The sequence below is a fragment of the Vanellus vanellus genome (assembly GCF_965231255.1).
Source record: "Vanellus vanellus genome assembly, chromosome: 1".
Classification (NCBI taxonomy): Eukaryota; Metazoa; Chordata; class Aves; order Charadriiformes; family Charadriidae; genus Vanellus; species Vanellus vanellus.
This window is the reverse complement of record NC_138905.1, coordinates 54,770,749-54,784,843: the sequence shown is the minus strand read 5'-3', so window position 1 is coordinate 54,784,843 and position 14,095 is coordinate 54,770,749. Positions and strand designations below refer to the sequence as shown.

General features: G+C 55.4%; 8 protein-coding genes across 8 annotated transcripts; 4 read left to right on the top strand and 4 right to left on the bottom strand.

The window, feature by feature from the left end:
* The first annotated feature begins 492 nt into the window (after nt 1–492).
* On the top strand, nt 493–1,232 carry LOC309673230 (histone H1.03). Its single transcript, XM_082484966.1, has one exon. The coding sequence runs from the start codon at nt 500–502 to the stop codon at nt 1,169–1,171; it is 672 nt and encodes a 223-aa protein (XP_082341092.1). The 5' UTR covers nt 493–499; the 3' UTR covers nt 1,172–1,232.
* A 34-nt stretch (nt 1,233–1,266) lies between these two features.
* Nucleotides 1,267–2,177, bottom strand: LOC309673240 (histone H2A-IV). The gene has a single exon (XM_082484977.1). The coding sequence runs from the start codon at nt 2,127–2,129 to the stop codon at nt 1,740–1,742; it is 390 nt and encodes a 129-aa protein (XP_082341103.1). The 5' UTR covers nt 2,130–2,177; the 3' UTR covers nt 1,267–1,739.
* Nucleotides 2,178–2,440: 263 nt separating this feature from the next.
* LOC309673250 (histone H2B 5) lies at nt 2,441–2,983 on the top strand. The gene has a single exon (XM_082484988.1). It carries the CDS (start codon nt 2,463–2,465, stop codon nt 2,841–2,843), a length of 381 nt encoding a protein of 126 aa, XP_082341114.1. The 5' UTR covers nt 2,441–2,462; the 3' UTR covers nt 2,844–2,983.
* A 1,695-nt stretch (nt 2,984–4,678) lies between these two features.
* On the top strand, nt 4,679–5,191 carry LOC309670095 (histone H3.2). Its single transcript, XM_082480918.1, has one exon. It carries the CDS (start codon nt 4,708–4,710, stop codon nt 5,116–5,118), a length of 411 nt encoding a protein of 136 aa, XP_082337044.1. The 5' UTR covers nt 4,679–4,707; the 3' UTR covers nt 5,119–5,191.
* Nucleotides 5,192–5,315: 124 nt separating this feature from the next.
* On the bottom strand, nt 5,316–6,025 carry LOC309676779 (histone H3.2). The gene has a single exon (XM_082489411.1). The coding sequence runs from the start codon at nt 5,876–5,878 to the stop codon at nt 5,468–5,470; it is 411 nt and encodes a 136-aa protein (XP_082345537.1). The 5' UTR covers nt 5,879–6,025; the 3' UTR covers nt 5,316–5,467.
* Nucleotides 6,026–7,602: 1,577 nt separating this feature from the next.
* On the bottom strand, nt 7,603–8,157 carry LOC309685904 (histone H2B 5). The gene has a single exon (XM_082498383.1). It carries the CDS (start codon nt 8,121–8,123, stop codon nt 7,743–7,745), a length of 381 nt encoding a protein of 126 aa, XP_082354509.1. The 5' UTR covers nt 8,124–8,157; the 3' UTR covers nt 7,603–7,742.
* Nucleotides 8,158–8,475: 318 nt separating this feature from the next.
* Nucleotides 8,476–9,001, top strand: LOC309685978 (histone H2A-IV; the record flags this gene model as incomplete). Its single annotated transcript, XM_082498486.1, has 1 exon — nt 8,476–9,001. One exon carries the CDS (start codon nt 8,476–8,478, stop codon nt 8,863–8,865), a length of 390 nt encoding a protein of 129 aa, XP_082354612.1. The 3' UTR covers nt 8,866–9,001.
* A 251-nt stretch (nt 9,002–9,252) lies between these two features.
* On the bottom strand, nt 9,253–10,380 carry LOC309674741 (histone H1.11L-like; the record flags this gene model as incomplete). The annotated part of the gene is made up of 1 exon (XM_082486863.1): nt 9,253–10,380. One exon carries the CDS (start codon nt 10,378–10,380, stop codon nt 9,658–9,660), a length of 723 nt encoding a protein of 240 aa, XP_082342989.1. The 3' UTR covers nt 9,253–9,657.
* Between the last annotated feature and the right edge of the window lie 3,715 nt (nt 10,381–14,095).

Sequence of the window (14,095 nt, the reverse complement as noted above, 5' to 3'; positions counted from 1 at the left end):
TGTGGGAGTTTGTGCTACCTGACTGTCTTTGAAACGATTTTATTTTCAAGAATGAGACTCTAACTGTTCAATTTCTTCTCTAATGGGAAAAAGACCCTCTGAAGATTAACACTGCGTTTCCTGTCTCACGTTAACTTCAAAGGCGAATTTCTAATTTACAAAGAAAAACAAAACTTTCGCCCTCTCGACCTCCATTCGGTTCCAGGACTCGGGATTTATTGTCCCCTCTCTACCCAAACTCCACTCTTTTTGCCACAAGACACGGATAGGGGGGAAAAGGCACTTCCACGGCCTCCCAGGTGCAGAAAAGGGGGGATTTTGTGGCAAATAAAGAAGAAAAAACACATTTTATTCCCCCCGAAGAAACACAAGCCGGAGCTCGGAGCGCGCGGCGGCGGGGCGGGGCGGGGCGGGCGAGCGGCACCAATCAGCGCCCGCCGCGCTGCTATAAATAGGGGCGCCGCCGCCACCGCCGCCCAGTGCTCCCCGCGCCGCCGACATGTCTGAGACTGCCCCTGCTGCAGCGCCTGCCGCCGCCGCCCCGGCCCCCGCCGCCAAGGCCGCCGCCAAAAAGCCCAAGAAGGCAGCGGGGGGCTCCAAAGCCCGCAAGCCGGCGGGCCCCAGCGTCACCGAGCTCATCACCAAGGCCGTGTCCGCCTCCAAGGAGCGCAAGGGGCTCTCCCTCGCTGCCCTCAAGAAGGCGCTGGCCGCCGGCGGCTACGATGTGGAGAAGAATAACAGCCGTATCAAGCTGGGGCTCAAGAGCCTCGTCAGCAAAGGCACTCTGGTGCAGACCAAGGGTATTGGTGCGTCTGGGTCGTTCCGCCTGAGTAAGAAGCCCGGCGAAGTGAAGGAGAAAGCCCCCAAGAAGCGGGCAGCCACGGCCAAACCCAAGAAGCCGGCGGCTAAGAAGCCCGCCAGCGCCGCCAAGAAGCCCAAGAAAGCGATGACAGCGAAGAAGAGCCCCAAGAAGGCGAAGAAGCCGGCGGCTGCTGCGGCCAAGAAAGCGGCCAAGAGCCCCAAGAAGGCGACCAAGGCTGCCAAGCCCAAGAAGGCGGCAGCAGCCAAGAGCCCGGCCAAGGTGAAGGCAGTGAAGCCCAAAGCGGCGAAGCCGAAGGCGGCCAAGCCCAAAGCGGCCAAGGCGAAGAAGGCGGCACCCAAGAAGAAGTAAACCCCTGTGGAAGAAAACTCTTGCTCCGCGCTTAAACCCAACGGCTCTTTTAAGAGCCACCCACATTTTTTTAAAGGGGCTGAAACGCTGTGGGGCTACTACACGATTGGGAAAAGAGAACGGGGAGGTTTTTCGGGGAACGGCAGTTAGCTGGCGGGAGCACTTTTATTTCAGGGGGAACAGGCAGGTGAAAAAGCGTCAAACTTCAAAGCTGCTTTTGCGCTTCCCTCTCCGCTTACGGGGGAGAGCGGAGTCGGGCGGTGGTGCTTGTGGAGAGCGCGCAGGGATTGGCTGCGGATGCGGAAGGGCCGAGCTGCTTCCCGCGAGCCCCGTAAGAACCGCCCAACCCCGCCCCAAAAAGGGGCAGAGAAACAACGCAGGGTGGGGGGGCGTGTGCAGGGGGGTGGCTCCCCGCAGGCAGAGCGGGTGCTCCGCTGTCAGTCTCGGGGGCGCGGCTTAATAGTTTATTTAATGAAGTTCAAGCTCTTTTTTTTGAATTTGTTGGTGGCTCTGAAAAGAGCCTTTGGGTTTCTCTGGGAAGGGCTCCCCGGGCGCTGTTCTTCGGCGTTCACTTGGCCTTCGCCTTGTGGCTGTCGGTCTTCTTGGGCAGCAGCACAGCCTGGATGTTGGGCAGCACCCCGCCCTGCGCGATCGTCACCTTGCCCAGCAGCTTGTTGAGCTCCTCGTCGTTGCGGATGGCCAGCTGCAGGTGGCGGGGGATGATGCGCGTCTTCTTGTTGTCGCGGGCCGCGTTGCCCGCCAGCTCCAGGATCTCGGCCGTCAGGTACTCCAGCACGGCCGCCAGGTACACCGGGGCGCCGGCGCCCACCCGCTCCGCGTAGTTGCCCTTGCGCAGCAGCCGGTGCACGCGGCCCACGGGGAACTGCAGCCCGGCCCGCGACGAGCGCGACTTGGCCTTGGCGCGCGCCTTCCCGCCCTGCTTCCCGCGGCCCGACATCGCAACAACTCAGTAAAAAGTAGTAGCGGCCGTAGGGAAATGAAGGCAGCTCCGGAACTCGGGCTTATATCCCTTCTCAGAGAAAGGAGCGAAATTGGATAGGCTGAGAAGGGAACATTGGGAAAACGGCCAATGGGAACGCGGATCGAATTGCAACCAATGGCGATGAACTATCGAGAGCTATGACTGTTAAACATCTCTCAGCCAATAAAAACTAAGGGTAGAGAACACCATAATTTGCATACCGTCCCTATAAAAGGAGGACGATTACGCTGACTTTGTGTGCGTCACTGTGGTTTTCCCGGCGACGCTGTCACTGAGGTTGCTGTTAAAATGCCCGAGCCGGCCAAGTCCGCCCCTGCACCCAAGAAGGGCTCCAAGAAAGCTGTCACTAAGACGCAGAAGAAGGGCGACAAGAAACGCCGTAAAAGCCGCAAGGAGAGCTACTCCATCTACGTGTACAAGGTGCTGAAGCAGGTGCACCCCGACACGGGCATCTCGTCCAAGGCCATGGGCATCATGAACTCCTTCGTCAACGACATCTTCGAGCGCATCGCCGGCGAGGCCTCGCGCCTGGCGCACTACAACAAGCGCTCCACCATCACCTCGCGGGAGATCCAGACGGCCGTGCGGCTGCTGCTGCCCGGCGAGCTGGCCAAGCACGCCGTCTCCGAGGGCACCAAGGCCGTCACCAAGTACACCAGCTCCAAGTAAGCTGTCTCTGCGCCCTGCACCGCATCGACTCGACCCAAAGGCTCTTTTAAGAGCCACCCACCTTTTCAGTAAAAGAGCTGATACCGTAGTGAGTTCATATTAGCTGTCCTGGTTCCTCTCGGGAAAAGCACAGTGTGAAAGCACTGTCAGTTTTAAGGAACAGGGGATATGCGTTTTTGCGGTAACCTACGTCTGCTCTGCTGCAGCGTAGAATGCTCACGATTCGCTAAAAATACCCCGGGGGCCCGCTTCGCTTCCGCGTGCAGTTAGGGGTGGTGGGTTAAACAAACAAACGACGTAGTTCTTTACTTAAATGCCCGAAACAAGCGTGTTCTGGAGAGACGATTGTCTTTTTCCCCGTCGGGCACTCCAGCAGAATGGAGCACAAATCAAAAGCACAGGCGGTCCAAGATGACCGGCGGGTTTTTAATTTCTTCAGCTAAAAGCTCCAGGCTGGACCCCCACCACACGCACCCCATTAGCGTTCTCGCGGGCGACCGGAGGAAGCAAAGCGGAGGGTTTCACGGCCCGCTCGCCCCGGAACCGCGCAGCCCCGCCGCTGCTCCCGAGCACGGTCTACTTCCCCCACAGGGCTCTTCCCCGGCTCTCGCCCGCTGCTGCCTCCACCGTCCCGGTCCCCGGCGCCCCGCAAACCCCGCAGCCGCGGGAGCGGCGGGCGGGCGGGCGGAGTGACCGGGAGGGGCGCAGCTGCCGGGCGGGGTCGGACCTGAGTGAGGACTGCACGGCGCTTCCCCAGCAGGCGGGCCCGGCGCGGCGCGGCTCCCCGGAGGGCGGTGATTGGTCGCCGTGGCGCTCGCGCCTCGGAGCCCTTCCCCGCCTCGCCGAGCCGCTCTCCCGGGCAGAGACGGACTTTAAACAGCGGCGGGAGAGAACCCGGGAAACGATCGCCTGTCGCGAAACGCCGGCTGCCGCCTGCGCCTACAGCGTTCCTGCCGCGGCTCTGAACCGAACGCCGTTACCAAGCGGGAACAAACAGCGGGCCCTCGAGCGAGAGGAAGGCTGCTGAGCAAGGAACGTTAGCCAGCAGTCCCGATGGCGGGAGATGGAGGAGCAGGTTGCAATCATAGAACCACGGAAGAGTTCGGGTTGGATGAGACCTTTCAAGCTCGTCTAGTCCACCCCCTCTCCAATGAGCAGGGGCATCTTCAATAAGACCGGGTTGCTCAGAGTCCCGACCATCCTGACCTTGGATGTTGCCGAGGATGGGGCATCTCCCACCTCCACAGGCAAACTGTTCCAACGTTTCACCACCTTCGTTGTAAAATAACTTCTTGATGACAACTAGCCTAAATCTACCGTCTCTTAGTTTTATATCATTACCCCTTGTCCTATCGCAACAAGCCCTGCTGAAAAGTTTGCCGCCGTCTTTCTGAAAAGCTCCTTAGCAGGCTTGAAGAAGCCGAGTCCGAGGCGTGGACAGCGGGGGGCTGCTACACCCGTCACCTATGGCGGTTCCTGTTGCCCCCCCCCCCGCCCAAACGGCTGCTCGTGAGGACGGCCCACGCCTTCCTCCTTCGACAGCGAGTGAGCCGGCGCTAAAGCGGTCTAGAGAGCCCGGAAAGGAGCAAGCGGCAGGGCGCGGCCGTGGCGGGAGGGGGAAGGTCGGGCGAGTTCGGCAGCTCTGGACACGGAGAACACAAAGGAAGTGGGGCGGGGGAAGGGCGGGCGGGTTTCCCGCCGGCGGCGCGCGGAGCCTTTGGAGTGCCGGCGTCGCCCAATGGCAGCCGGTCTCGCGCGGACGGCCAATCGGCGGAGAGCTTCGGCTATAAATACCGCCGCCGCGGAGCCTCTGCCGCAGCTCGGTGTCTGCGAGGCGAGAGTGAGTGTTGGTGAGTGCTGAGCGATGGCGCGCACGAAGCAGACGGCGCGTAAGTCGACGGGCGGGAAGGCGCCCCGCAAGCAGCTGGCCACCAAGGCGGCCCGCAAGAGCGCGCCGGCCACGGGCGGCGTGAAGAAGCCGCACCGGTACCGGCCCGGCACGGTGGCGCTGCGCGAGATCCGGCGCTACCAGAAGTCGACGGAGCTGCTGATCCGCAAGCTGCCCTTCCAGCGCCTGGTGCGGGAGATCGCGCAGGACTTCAAGACCGACCTGCGCTTCCAGAGCTCGGCCGTCATGGCGCTGCAGGAGGCGAGCGAGGCCTACCTGGTGGGGCTCTTCGAGGACACCAACCTCTGCGCCATCCACGCCAAGCGCGTCACCATCATGCCCAAGGACATCCAGCTGGCCCGCCGCATCCGTGGTGAACGTGCATAAACTGGTTTAGAACAGTTACTGTTAATTTGGAGGAAACATTTTAACCAACACAAAGGCTCTTTTAAGAGCCACCACATGCACAATAAAAAGAGCTGTCATGCTACCGAATTATGAAAGCATTTTATTTCGCATAGTTATATTTTTTTCATGATACTCAGTTATTCTTAAGCAAACTTATGCCTATTTTGTTCCTCACATAGTTGCATGAAACTGGAAACCAGTAATTTCATTTTGAAAAAAAAGCTATAACACACACGAGAATACAAAAAGCAGTATAACAGCTCCTTTTACTGTTTATGTAGTGGCTCTTAAAAGAGCCTTTGGGGTCGGTGGTGGCAGGCCAGCAGCCTCAGGCACGTTCACCACGGATGCGGCGGGCCAGCTGGATATCCTTGGGCATGATGGTGACGCGCTTGGCGTGGATGGCGCAGAGGTTGGTGTCCTCGAAGAGCCCCACCAGGTAGGCCTCGCTCGCCTCCTGCAGCGCCATGACGGCCGAGCTCTGGAAGCGCAGGTCGGTCTTGAAGTCCTGCGCGATCTCCCGCACCAGGCGCTGGAAGGGCAGCTTGCGGATCAGCAGCTCCGTCGACTTCTGGTAGCGCCGGATCTCGCGCAGCGCCACCGTGCCGGGCCGGTACCGGTGCGGCTTCTTCACGCCGCCCGTGGCCGGCGCGCTCTTGCGGGCCGCCTTGGTGGCCAGCTGCTTGCGGGGCGCCTTCCCGCCCGTCGACTTACGCGCCGTCTGCTTCGTGCGCGCCATCGCTCAGCACTCACCAACACTCACTCTCGCCTCGCAGACACCGAGCTGCGGCAGGGGCTCCGCGGCGGCGGTATTTATAGCCGAAGCTCTCCGCCGATTGGCCGTCCGCGCGAGACCGGCTGCCATTGGGCGACGCCGGCACTCCAAAGGCTCCGCGCGCCGCCGGCGGGAAACCCGCCCGCCCTTCCCCCGCCCCACTTCCTTTGTGTTCTCCGTGTCCAGAGCTGCCGAACTCGCCCGACCTTCCCCCTCCCGCCACGGCCGCGCCCTGCCGCTTGCTCCTTTCCGGGCTCTCTAGACCGCTTTAGCGCCGGCTCACTCGCTGTCGAAGGAGGAAGGCGTGGGCCGTCCTCACGAGCAGCCGTTTGGGCGGGGGGGGGGGCAACAGGAACCGCCATAGGTGACGGGTGTAGCAGCCCCCCGCTGTCCACGCCTCGGACTCGGCTTCTTCAAGCCTGCTAAGGAGCTTTTCAGAAAGACGGCGGCAAACTTTTCAGCAGGGCTTGTTGCGATAGGACAAGGGGTAATGATATAAAACTAAGAGACGGTAGATTTAGGCTAGTTGTCATCAAGAAGTTATTTTACAACGAAGGTGGTGAAACGTTGGAACAGTTTGCCTGTGGAGGTGGGAGATGCCCCATCCTCGGCAACATCCAAGGTCAGGATGGTCGGGACTCTGAGCAACCCGGTCTTATTGAAGATGCCCCTGCTCATTGGAGAGGGGGTGGACTAGACGAGCTTGAAAGGTCTCATCCAACCCGAACTCTTCCGTGGTTCTATGATTGCAACCTGCTCCTCCATCTCCCGCCATCGGGACTGCTGGCTAACGTTCCTTGCTCAGCAGCCTTCCTCTCGCTCGAGGGCCCGCTGTTTGTTCCCGCTTGGTAACGGCGTTCGGTTCAGAGCCGCGGCAGGAACGCTGTAGGCGCAGGCGGCAGCCGGCGTTTCGCGACAGGCGATCGTTTCCCGGGTTCTCTCCCGCCGCTGTTTAAAGTCCGTCTCTGCCCGGGAGAGCGGCTCGGCGAGGCGGGGAAGGGCTCCGAGGCGCGAGCGCCACGGCGACCAATCACCGCCCTCCGGGGAGCCGCGCCGCGCCGGGCCCGCCTGCTGGGGAAGCGCCGTGCAGTCCTCACTCAGGTCCGACCCCGCCCGGCAGCTGCGCCCCTCCCGGTCACTCCGCCCGCCCGCCCGCCGCTCCCGCGGCTGCGGGGTTTGCGGGGCGCCGGGGACCGGGACGGTGGAGGCAGCAGCGGGCGAGAGCCGGGGAAGAGCCCTGTAGGGGAAGTAGACCGTGCTCGGGAGCAGCGGCGGGGCTGCGCGGTTCCGGGGCGAGCGGGCCGTGAAACCCTCCGCTTTGCTTCCTCCGGTCGCCCGCGAGAAAGCTAATGGGGTGCGTGTGGTGGGGGTCCAGCCTGGAGCTTTTAGCTGAAGAAATTAAAAACCCGCTGGTCATCTTGGACCGCCTGTGCTTTTGATTTGTGCTCCATTCCGCTGGAGTGCCCGACGGGGAAAAAGACAATCGTCTCTCCAGAACACGCTTGTTTCGGGCATTTAAGTAAAGAACTACGTCGTTTGTTTGTTTAACCCACCACCCCTAACTGCACGCGGAAGCGAAGCGGGCCCCCGGGGTATTTTTAGCGAATCGTGAGCATTCTACGCTGCAGCAGAGCAGACGTAGGTTACCGCAAAAACGCATATCCCCTGTTCCTTAAAACTGACAGTGCTTTCACACTGTGCTTTTCCCGAGAGGAACCAGGACAGCTAATATGAACTCACTACGGTATCAGCTCTTTTACTGAAAAGGTGGGTGGCTCTTAAAAGAGCCTTTGGGTCGAGTCGATGCGGTGCAGGGCGCAGAGACAGCTTACTTGGAGCTGGTGTACTTGGTGACGGCCTTGGTGCCCTCGGAGACGGCGTGCTTGGCCAGCTCGCCGGGCAGCAGCAGCCGCACGGCCGTCTGGATCTCCCGCGAGGTGATGGTGGAGCGCTTGTTGTAGTGCGCCAGGCGCGAGGCCTCGCCGGCGATGCGCTCGAAGATGTCGTTGACGAAGGAGTTCATGATGCCCATGGCCTTGGACGAGATGCCCGTGTCGGGGTGCACCTGCTTCAGCACCTTGTACACGTAGATGGAGTAGCTCTCCTTGCGGCTTTTACGGCGTTTCTTGTCGCCCTTCTTCTGCGTCTTAGTGACAGCTTTCTTGGAGCCCTTCTTGGGTGCGGGGGCGGACTTGGCCGGCTCGGGCATCGTAAGAAACGCGCGTCTTAGTCACTAACACAGAACGTTCAAAAAGCACTGGATAGCACTACCGCCCGCAGGAACAGATTTTATAGCGGTGCTGTGCAAAGCAGCCTCTCGACAGAGTCACGTCGCCATTGGTTGGAAGTTCTACTTCGGGCCGTCACTCCCCGAGAAGCTTTGCTATTGGCCACCTCTCGATTCGCTTTCCCATTGGCTGTCGAAACAACGCCTCCCTAACAACCTATCACAGAACGCGCCTCCGCTCCGCCCAGGCAGGATATAAACCGGCGGGCGGGTGCGGGCGGGACAGTTTCTTCATCAGAAAACCTGTTGCGTGTGTATTTGCTGAGTCGCTGCGATGTCGGGCCGCGGGAAGCAGGGCGGGAAGGCGCGCGCCAAGGCCAAGTCGCGCTCGTCGCGGGCCGGGCTGCAGTTCCCTGTGGGCCGCGTGCACCGGCTGCTGCGCAAGGGCAACTACGCGGAGCGGGTGGGCGCCGGCGCCCCGGTGTACCTGGCGGCCGTGCTGGAGTACCTGACGGCCGAGATCCTGGAGCTGGCGGGCAACGCGGCCCGCGACAACAAGAAGACGCGCATCATCCCCCGCCACCTGCAGCTGGCCATCCGCAACGACGAGGAGCTCAACAAGCTGCTGGGCAAGGTGACGATCGCGCAGGGGGGGGTGCTGCCCAACATCCAGGCCGTGCTGCTGCCCAAGAAGACCGACAGCCATAAGGCGAAGGCCAAGTGAACGCCGAAGAACAGCGCCCGGGGAGCCCTTCCCAGAGAAACCCAAAGGCTCTTTTCAGAGCCACCCACTTGATCATTGAAGAGCTGTATTGCTTTAAGCGCCCTTAAAACTCGTAGAAAACACTTACAGCACTCTCACCTAGTTTCTTTTTTTTTTTTTTTTGTTAAAGCTCGTTAAAATGTCTTTAAGACTATGTATTTGTGTGCTCAGCTGAGGTTAACTTATTCGAGTGTATCATCCTGATAGTAAGTAGTTTCATGATTTGGATCCTACAGTTCAAAATAAATCTTTCCCTGTCACATCCCATCTTAAACAATCTGTTAGCAATCGAAAACCAACCCCCCCCCCCCCCTTCCCCTCTCCCTTAGTCACACCCACTGATCGGGAAAGAAAAGCGGTAAGTACTGGCTATAAAGCTGTGTTTAAAAACAAAGGAATACATTTCAAGTCTCGAATTACTTAAGCCGCCTCGAAGCACTCTCCCTCCTCAAAGAAGGGAAATCTACTCCCCCCTACTGCACCATCAAACTGTTCCCGAAGCCTTGAAGTTCCTCCCAGTCACAGCGGCCGCTTTATGATCTTCCACATGGAAGCTGCGTTTTCCGTACCTACAGTATATAGTTTCATATTTGAAGAATATACAGCCGTTTCCACCATTTAAGCACAACGTTCATTAAAGAGAAAACCCCGAACACCATTCTCCATATTTCAGCTCCTTTTAAGAAAAGGTGGGTGGCTCTTAAAAGAGCCGTTGGGTTTAAGTGCGGAGCAAGAGTTTTCTCCTACGGGGGTTTACTTCTTCTTGGGTGCTGCCTTCTTCGCCTTGGCCGCTTTGGGCTTGGCCGCCTTCGGCTTCGCCGCTTTGGGCTTCACTGCCTTCGCCTTGGCCGGGCTCTTGGCTGCTGCCGCCTTCTTGGGCTTGGCAGCCTTGGTCGCCTTCTTGGGGCTCTTGGCCGCTTTCTTGGCCGCAGCAGCCGCCGGCTTCTTCGCCTTCTTGGGGCTCTTCTTCGCTGTCACCGCTTTCTTGGGCTTCTTGGCGGCGCTGGCGGGCTTCTTAGCCGCCGGCTTCTTGGGCTTGGCCGTGGCTGCCCGCTTCTTGGGGGCTTTCTCCTTCACTTCGCCGGGCTTCTTGCTCAGGCGGAAAGAGCCAGAGGCGCCGGTACCCTTGGTCTGCACCAGGGTACCTTTGCTGACGAGGCTCTTGAGCCCCAGCTTGATGCGGCTGTTGTTCTTCTCCACATCGTAGCCGCCGGCGGCCAGCGCCTTCTTGAGGGCGGCGAGGGAGAGCCCCTTGCGCTCCTTGGAGGCGGACACGGCCTTGGTGATGAGCTCGGTGACGCTGGGGCCCGCCGGCTTGCGGGCTTTGGAGCCGCCCGCCGCCTTCTTAGGCTTCTTAGCGGCGGCCTTAGCGGCGGGGGCCGGGGCGGCGGCGGGCGCTGCCTCAGCAGCGGGAGCCGGAGCAGTCTCAGACATGACGACGCTACACGAACGCTGCGGCGGCGGCGGCGCTCCCATTTATAGCAGCGCGGCGGGCGCTGATTGGTGCGTTGCCGAGCCCGCCCCGCCCCGCCGTCGGCGCGCTCTGCCGCTCCGGCTTGTGTTTCTTCCTCCTCAAAAAAGTGTGTTTTTCGTAAAAAGAACGTGATCGCGGCACCCCGTTTCTTAGCAATGTTGTTGGGGACAGAAGAGAGTTTTGTCTTGCTGCGTTTCTTTTAGCTGAGAGTTAAAATGAGCTTCCAGCAAGCAAACAATACCCGAGTTTGGGGATTGCACGCAGAGCTGGGCGCTGAGATTTTTATTTTTCCTTTTGAATTAAAAATTTGCTCCCGGCAGCACTGTCACAGTGACAGCGGATTCATGTTCCTGAGACGGTTTTTCTTCTAGGTAGTGCAAAAAGGAGGTAATGCCGAGACATCTTCTCAGCGTAAATGAACTTTGAAGAGAAGCAAGTAACACACAGCAGCCACGCAGCTCTGTATTTGGGTTATGATTTGTTTCCCGTAATACGACTTCATCTCTTCAAAATAATGAACCCTTTGGACGTAGTGCTGCGATTAGCTCTACTCGGAGCTAATAAAAAGTAAAGGAAAGAGGGTTTTCACTAGAAACCTTAATGTGAAAATCATCTCTTAAACCAGCAGGTACCTCCAACATCTGGAAATAACATAAAGTTCCTTCCCTGTTTCCCTCAGTTTTCTGCGTCCTTATATTAATACTTTGATGAACTATAGTCCCACTTTATTCTGCAAAATACTTCTTTTGATGAAGCCCAATAGGTAAATACATTCATTTGTATGTCCTTATTTTAGGATAGGGTTTATTTTTGTGCTTACTTTTACACTGTACTTCAGGCATTTTGTCAGCCAGATTCAGCAGTTGTGCAAAAAAAAAAAAAAAATTGTGTACATGTTTTCTTTATGGAAAATAGAGGTCAGGCTGCAGGCATTTCTTTAATAAATTTGTATAAATTAACCGTATTTAATTTATATTTAATTAAATAGTGTCTTTTATAATATGATTTAAATCAAGTGGCTTAATCGAAGAATTCTATCCTCGGATCTGCCGAGATAAATTCAGGCATGGCTTTTTCCAACCCATGAGTTTTGTGATGTGGCATGAACATAAAATATTTTTTTCTCGGGATGAGATGGACAGAGGAGTGTCATGTTCAAAAATATGTAGTACAACGTGGGAAAGAATAGGAGACCCTTCTGATTATTTCACATAATTCATATTCATAGCTTCTTTCATTTTTTGTTTTGATAATATAATATCACACGCTGCCTTTTGATAATATAATATTACACACCATCTTGTCGAGTTTTGGCTGGGGGGGGGGGGGGGGGGGCAGTTTTAAAAGCTTGCCGGCTTGTCTGTACTGATGCTGTATTTTACGGTAGTTTCACCTGCTGACCCTGCTGTGGATTGTGGGTTGTGAACTATGTTCTCGCATGTACCATTGAGGAGAAATTTCTGGGGGTTAGTTCTGTAAGATACACGTTTCCTTCAAATTCTGTATCTTACTGCCTTCTAATCACTCCTATCAGCGTCACTCCGCTGGTAGCTTTACCTCTACTAAATTCTTTTGGTCCGCTGCAAATGCATTTTACTAGGTTTAGGCTGGGCCTCTCTCCTTCTTCCAAACACCTGCTGGAGCAGCACAATCCTGGAGCAGTCTATATGCTCTCCTAAAAGGTGCTTTTTCTGGTGCTCCAGTAGTTTGACCACATATCTGGACTTTTTAATTTTGGTTTGTTTTTTTGTTTTTTGTTTTTTTTTTTTTTTTTACAGTCATAGACAGTTTTAGGCTCAGCAAAGGAGGAAAATGAAAAGAGATCTTTCAAATGTTATCAGGTGGAGGAGAGGAAGAAAAAATAAGTTTGCAAGTGCCCTTTAGTTCCTTTAATTTAATAGGCAGCCTTCTTTTGAAAGAAAAAATTATTTATTTCAAATATTATCTTAACCTTTCTTTTCTGATAGGAAGCTTTATAAAATGATGTATTTATCAAAAGACAGAGTTACTTCCACCTCTTATTTTTCCCTGAAAATAATTCATTTATTAAATGAATTAAATAATTCATTTATTAAAATGAAAAAGAATTTTGGAAAGGCAGAAGGGAGTGCTCACAGTGGACTGTGATATTTGGATGTGACAGAAATTTCTCAGAACTTAAGGCAGAAATATGAGGACTCATTTTTCTCCTACTCTGGTGTTGGGTAAATGCTTTCATGAAGATCCTTTTGAGCCCAAGTGACTGTAGAATCAGGGAATGATATGGGTCAGAAGGGGCATAAGGAGATCATCTAGTCCAGCCTCCCTGCCATGGGACATCTTCCACTAGATCAGGTTGCTCAAAGCCCCATCCAACCTGATCTTGAACACTTCTGATGATGGAACATCCACAACTTATCACGGCAACCTGTTCCTGTATCCCACCACCCTCATTGTAAAAAATTCCTTCCGTAAATCCAATCTAAACCTACCCTCTTTCAGTTTAAACTGTTGCCTATCGTCCTGTTACTACAGGCCCTGGTGAAATATCTCCAGTTTTCCTATAAGCCCTTTACGTATTGAAAGGCCACAATAGGCTCTCACCACACCATTCTCTTCTCCAGGCTGAACAATCCCAACTTCTTTCTTCATAGGAGAGGTGTTCCAGACCTCTGATCATTTTCATGGTCCTCCTATGGACCTGCTGTAACAGGTCCATGTGTTCCTTGTGCTGGGGACCCCAGATCTGGCTGCAATACTCCAGATGAGGGTCTCACGAGAGCAGGGCAGAGGGAGAGAATCACCTCCCTTGATCTGCTGGCCACTCTTCTTTTGATGCAGCCCAAGATATGCTTGGCTTCCTGGGCTGCAAGTGCACATGCCAGCTCATATCCAATTTTTCATTCACCAGTATCTCTAAGTCCTTCTCTGCAGGACTGCTCTTAATTAATTCATCCACCAGTCTGTACTGATATTGGAGATGGCCCCAACCCAGGTGCAGGACCTTGCACTTGGCGTTGTTGAACTTCACTCCTCAAGCCTGTCGAGGTCCCTCTGGATGGAATCTCTTCCCTCTAGCATATCAACTGCACCATTCAGCTTGGTGCCATCTGCAAACTTGCTCAGTCCCACTACCTATATCATTAATGAAGGTACTAAACAGTATTGGTCCCAGTACAGACCCCTGATGGACACCACTTGTTACTGGTTTCTACTAGGATATTGAGGCGTTGGCTGTAACTCTTTGAATGCAACCATCCAGCCAATTCTTTATCCATCTAATAGTCCATCCATAAAATTAATACCTCCTCTCAGTCACCTTCTGTCTTCCATATACTTCAACATAGATTCCGGGAGGATCTGTTCCAGGATCTTACCAGGGACGAAGGCAAGGCCGACTGGTCAGTAATTCCCAGGATCCTCCTTTTTAGCCTTTAAAAAAAATGGGTGTGATATTCCCTTTTCTCCAGTCACTGGGGATTTCACGTCTGCCGCGTCTTTTCAAATATGATGGAGTATGGTTTAGCAACTATATCTGCCAGTTCCCTTGGGCCCCTGGGGTGCATCTTGCTGAGTCCCATGGACTTGTGTATGCTCATGTTCCTCAGACAATCTCAAATATGATCTCCTACGATGGGAAGGACTTTCTTCCCCCAGTCCCTGCCTTGAGGTTCAAGGACTTGAGAGACGTGGGTAGAGAGATTGCCCGTGAAAACTAAGACAAAAAATTTGTTGGGT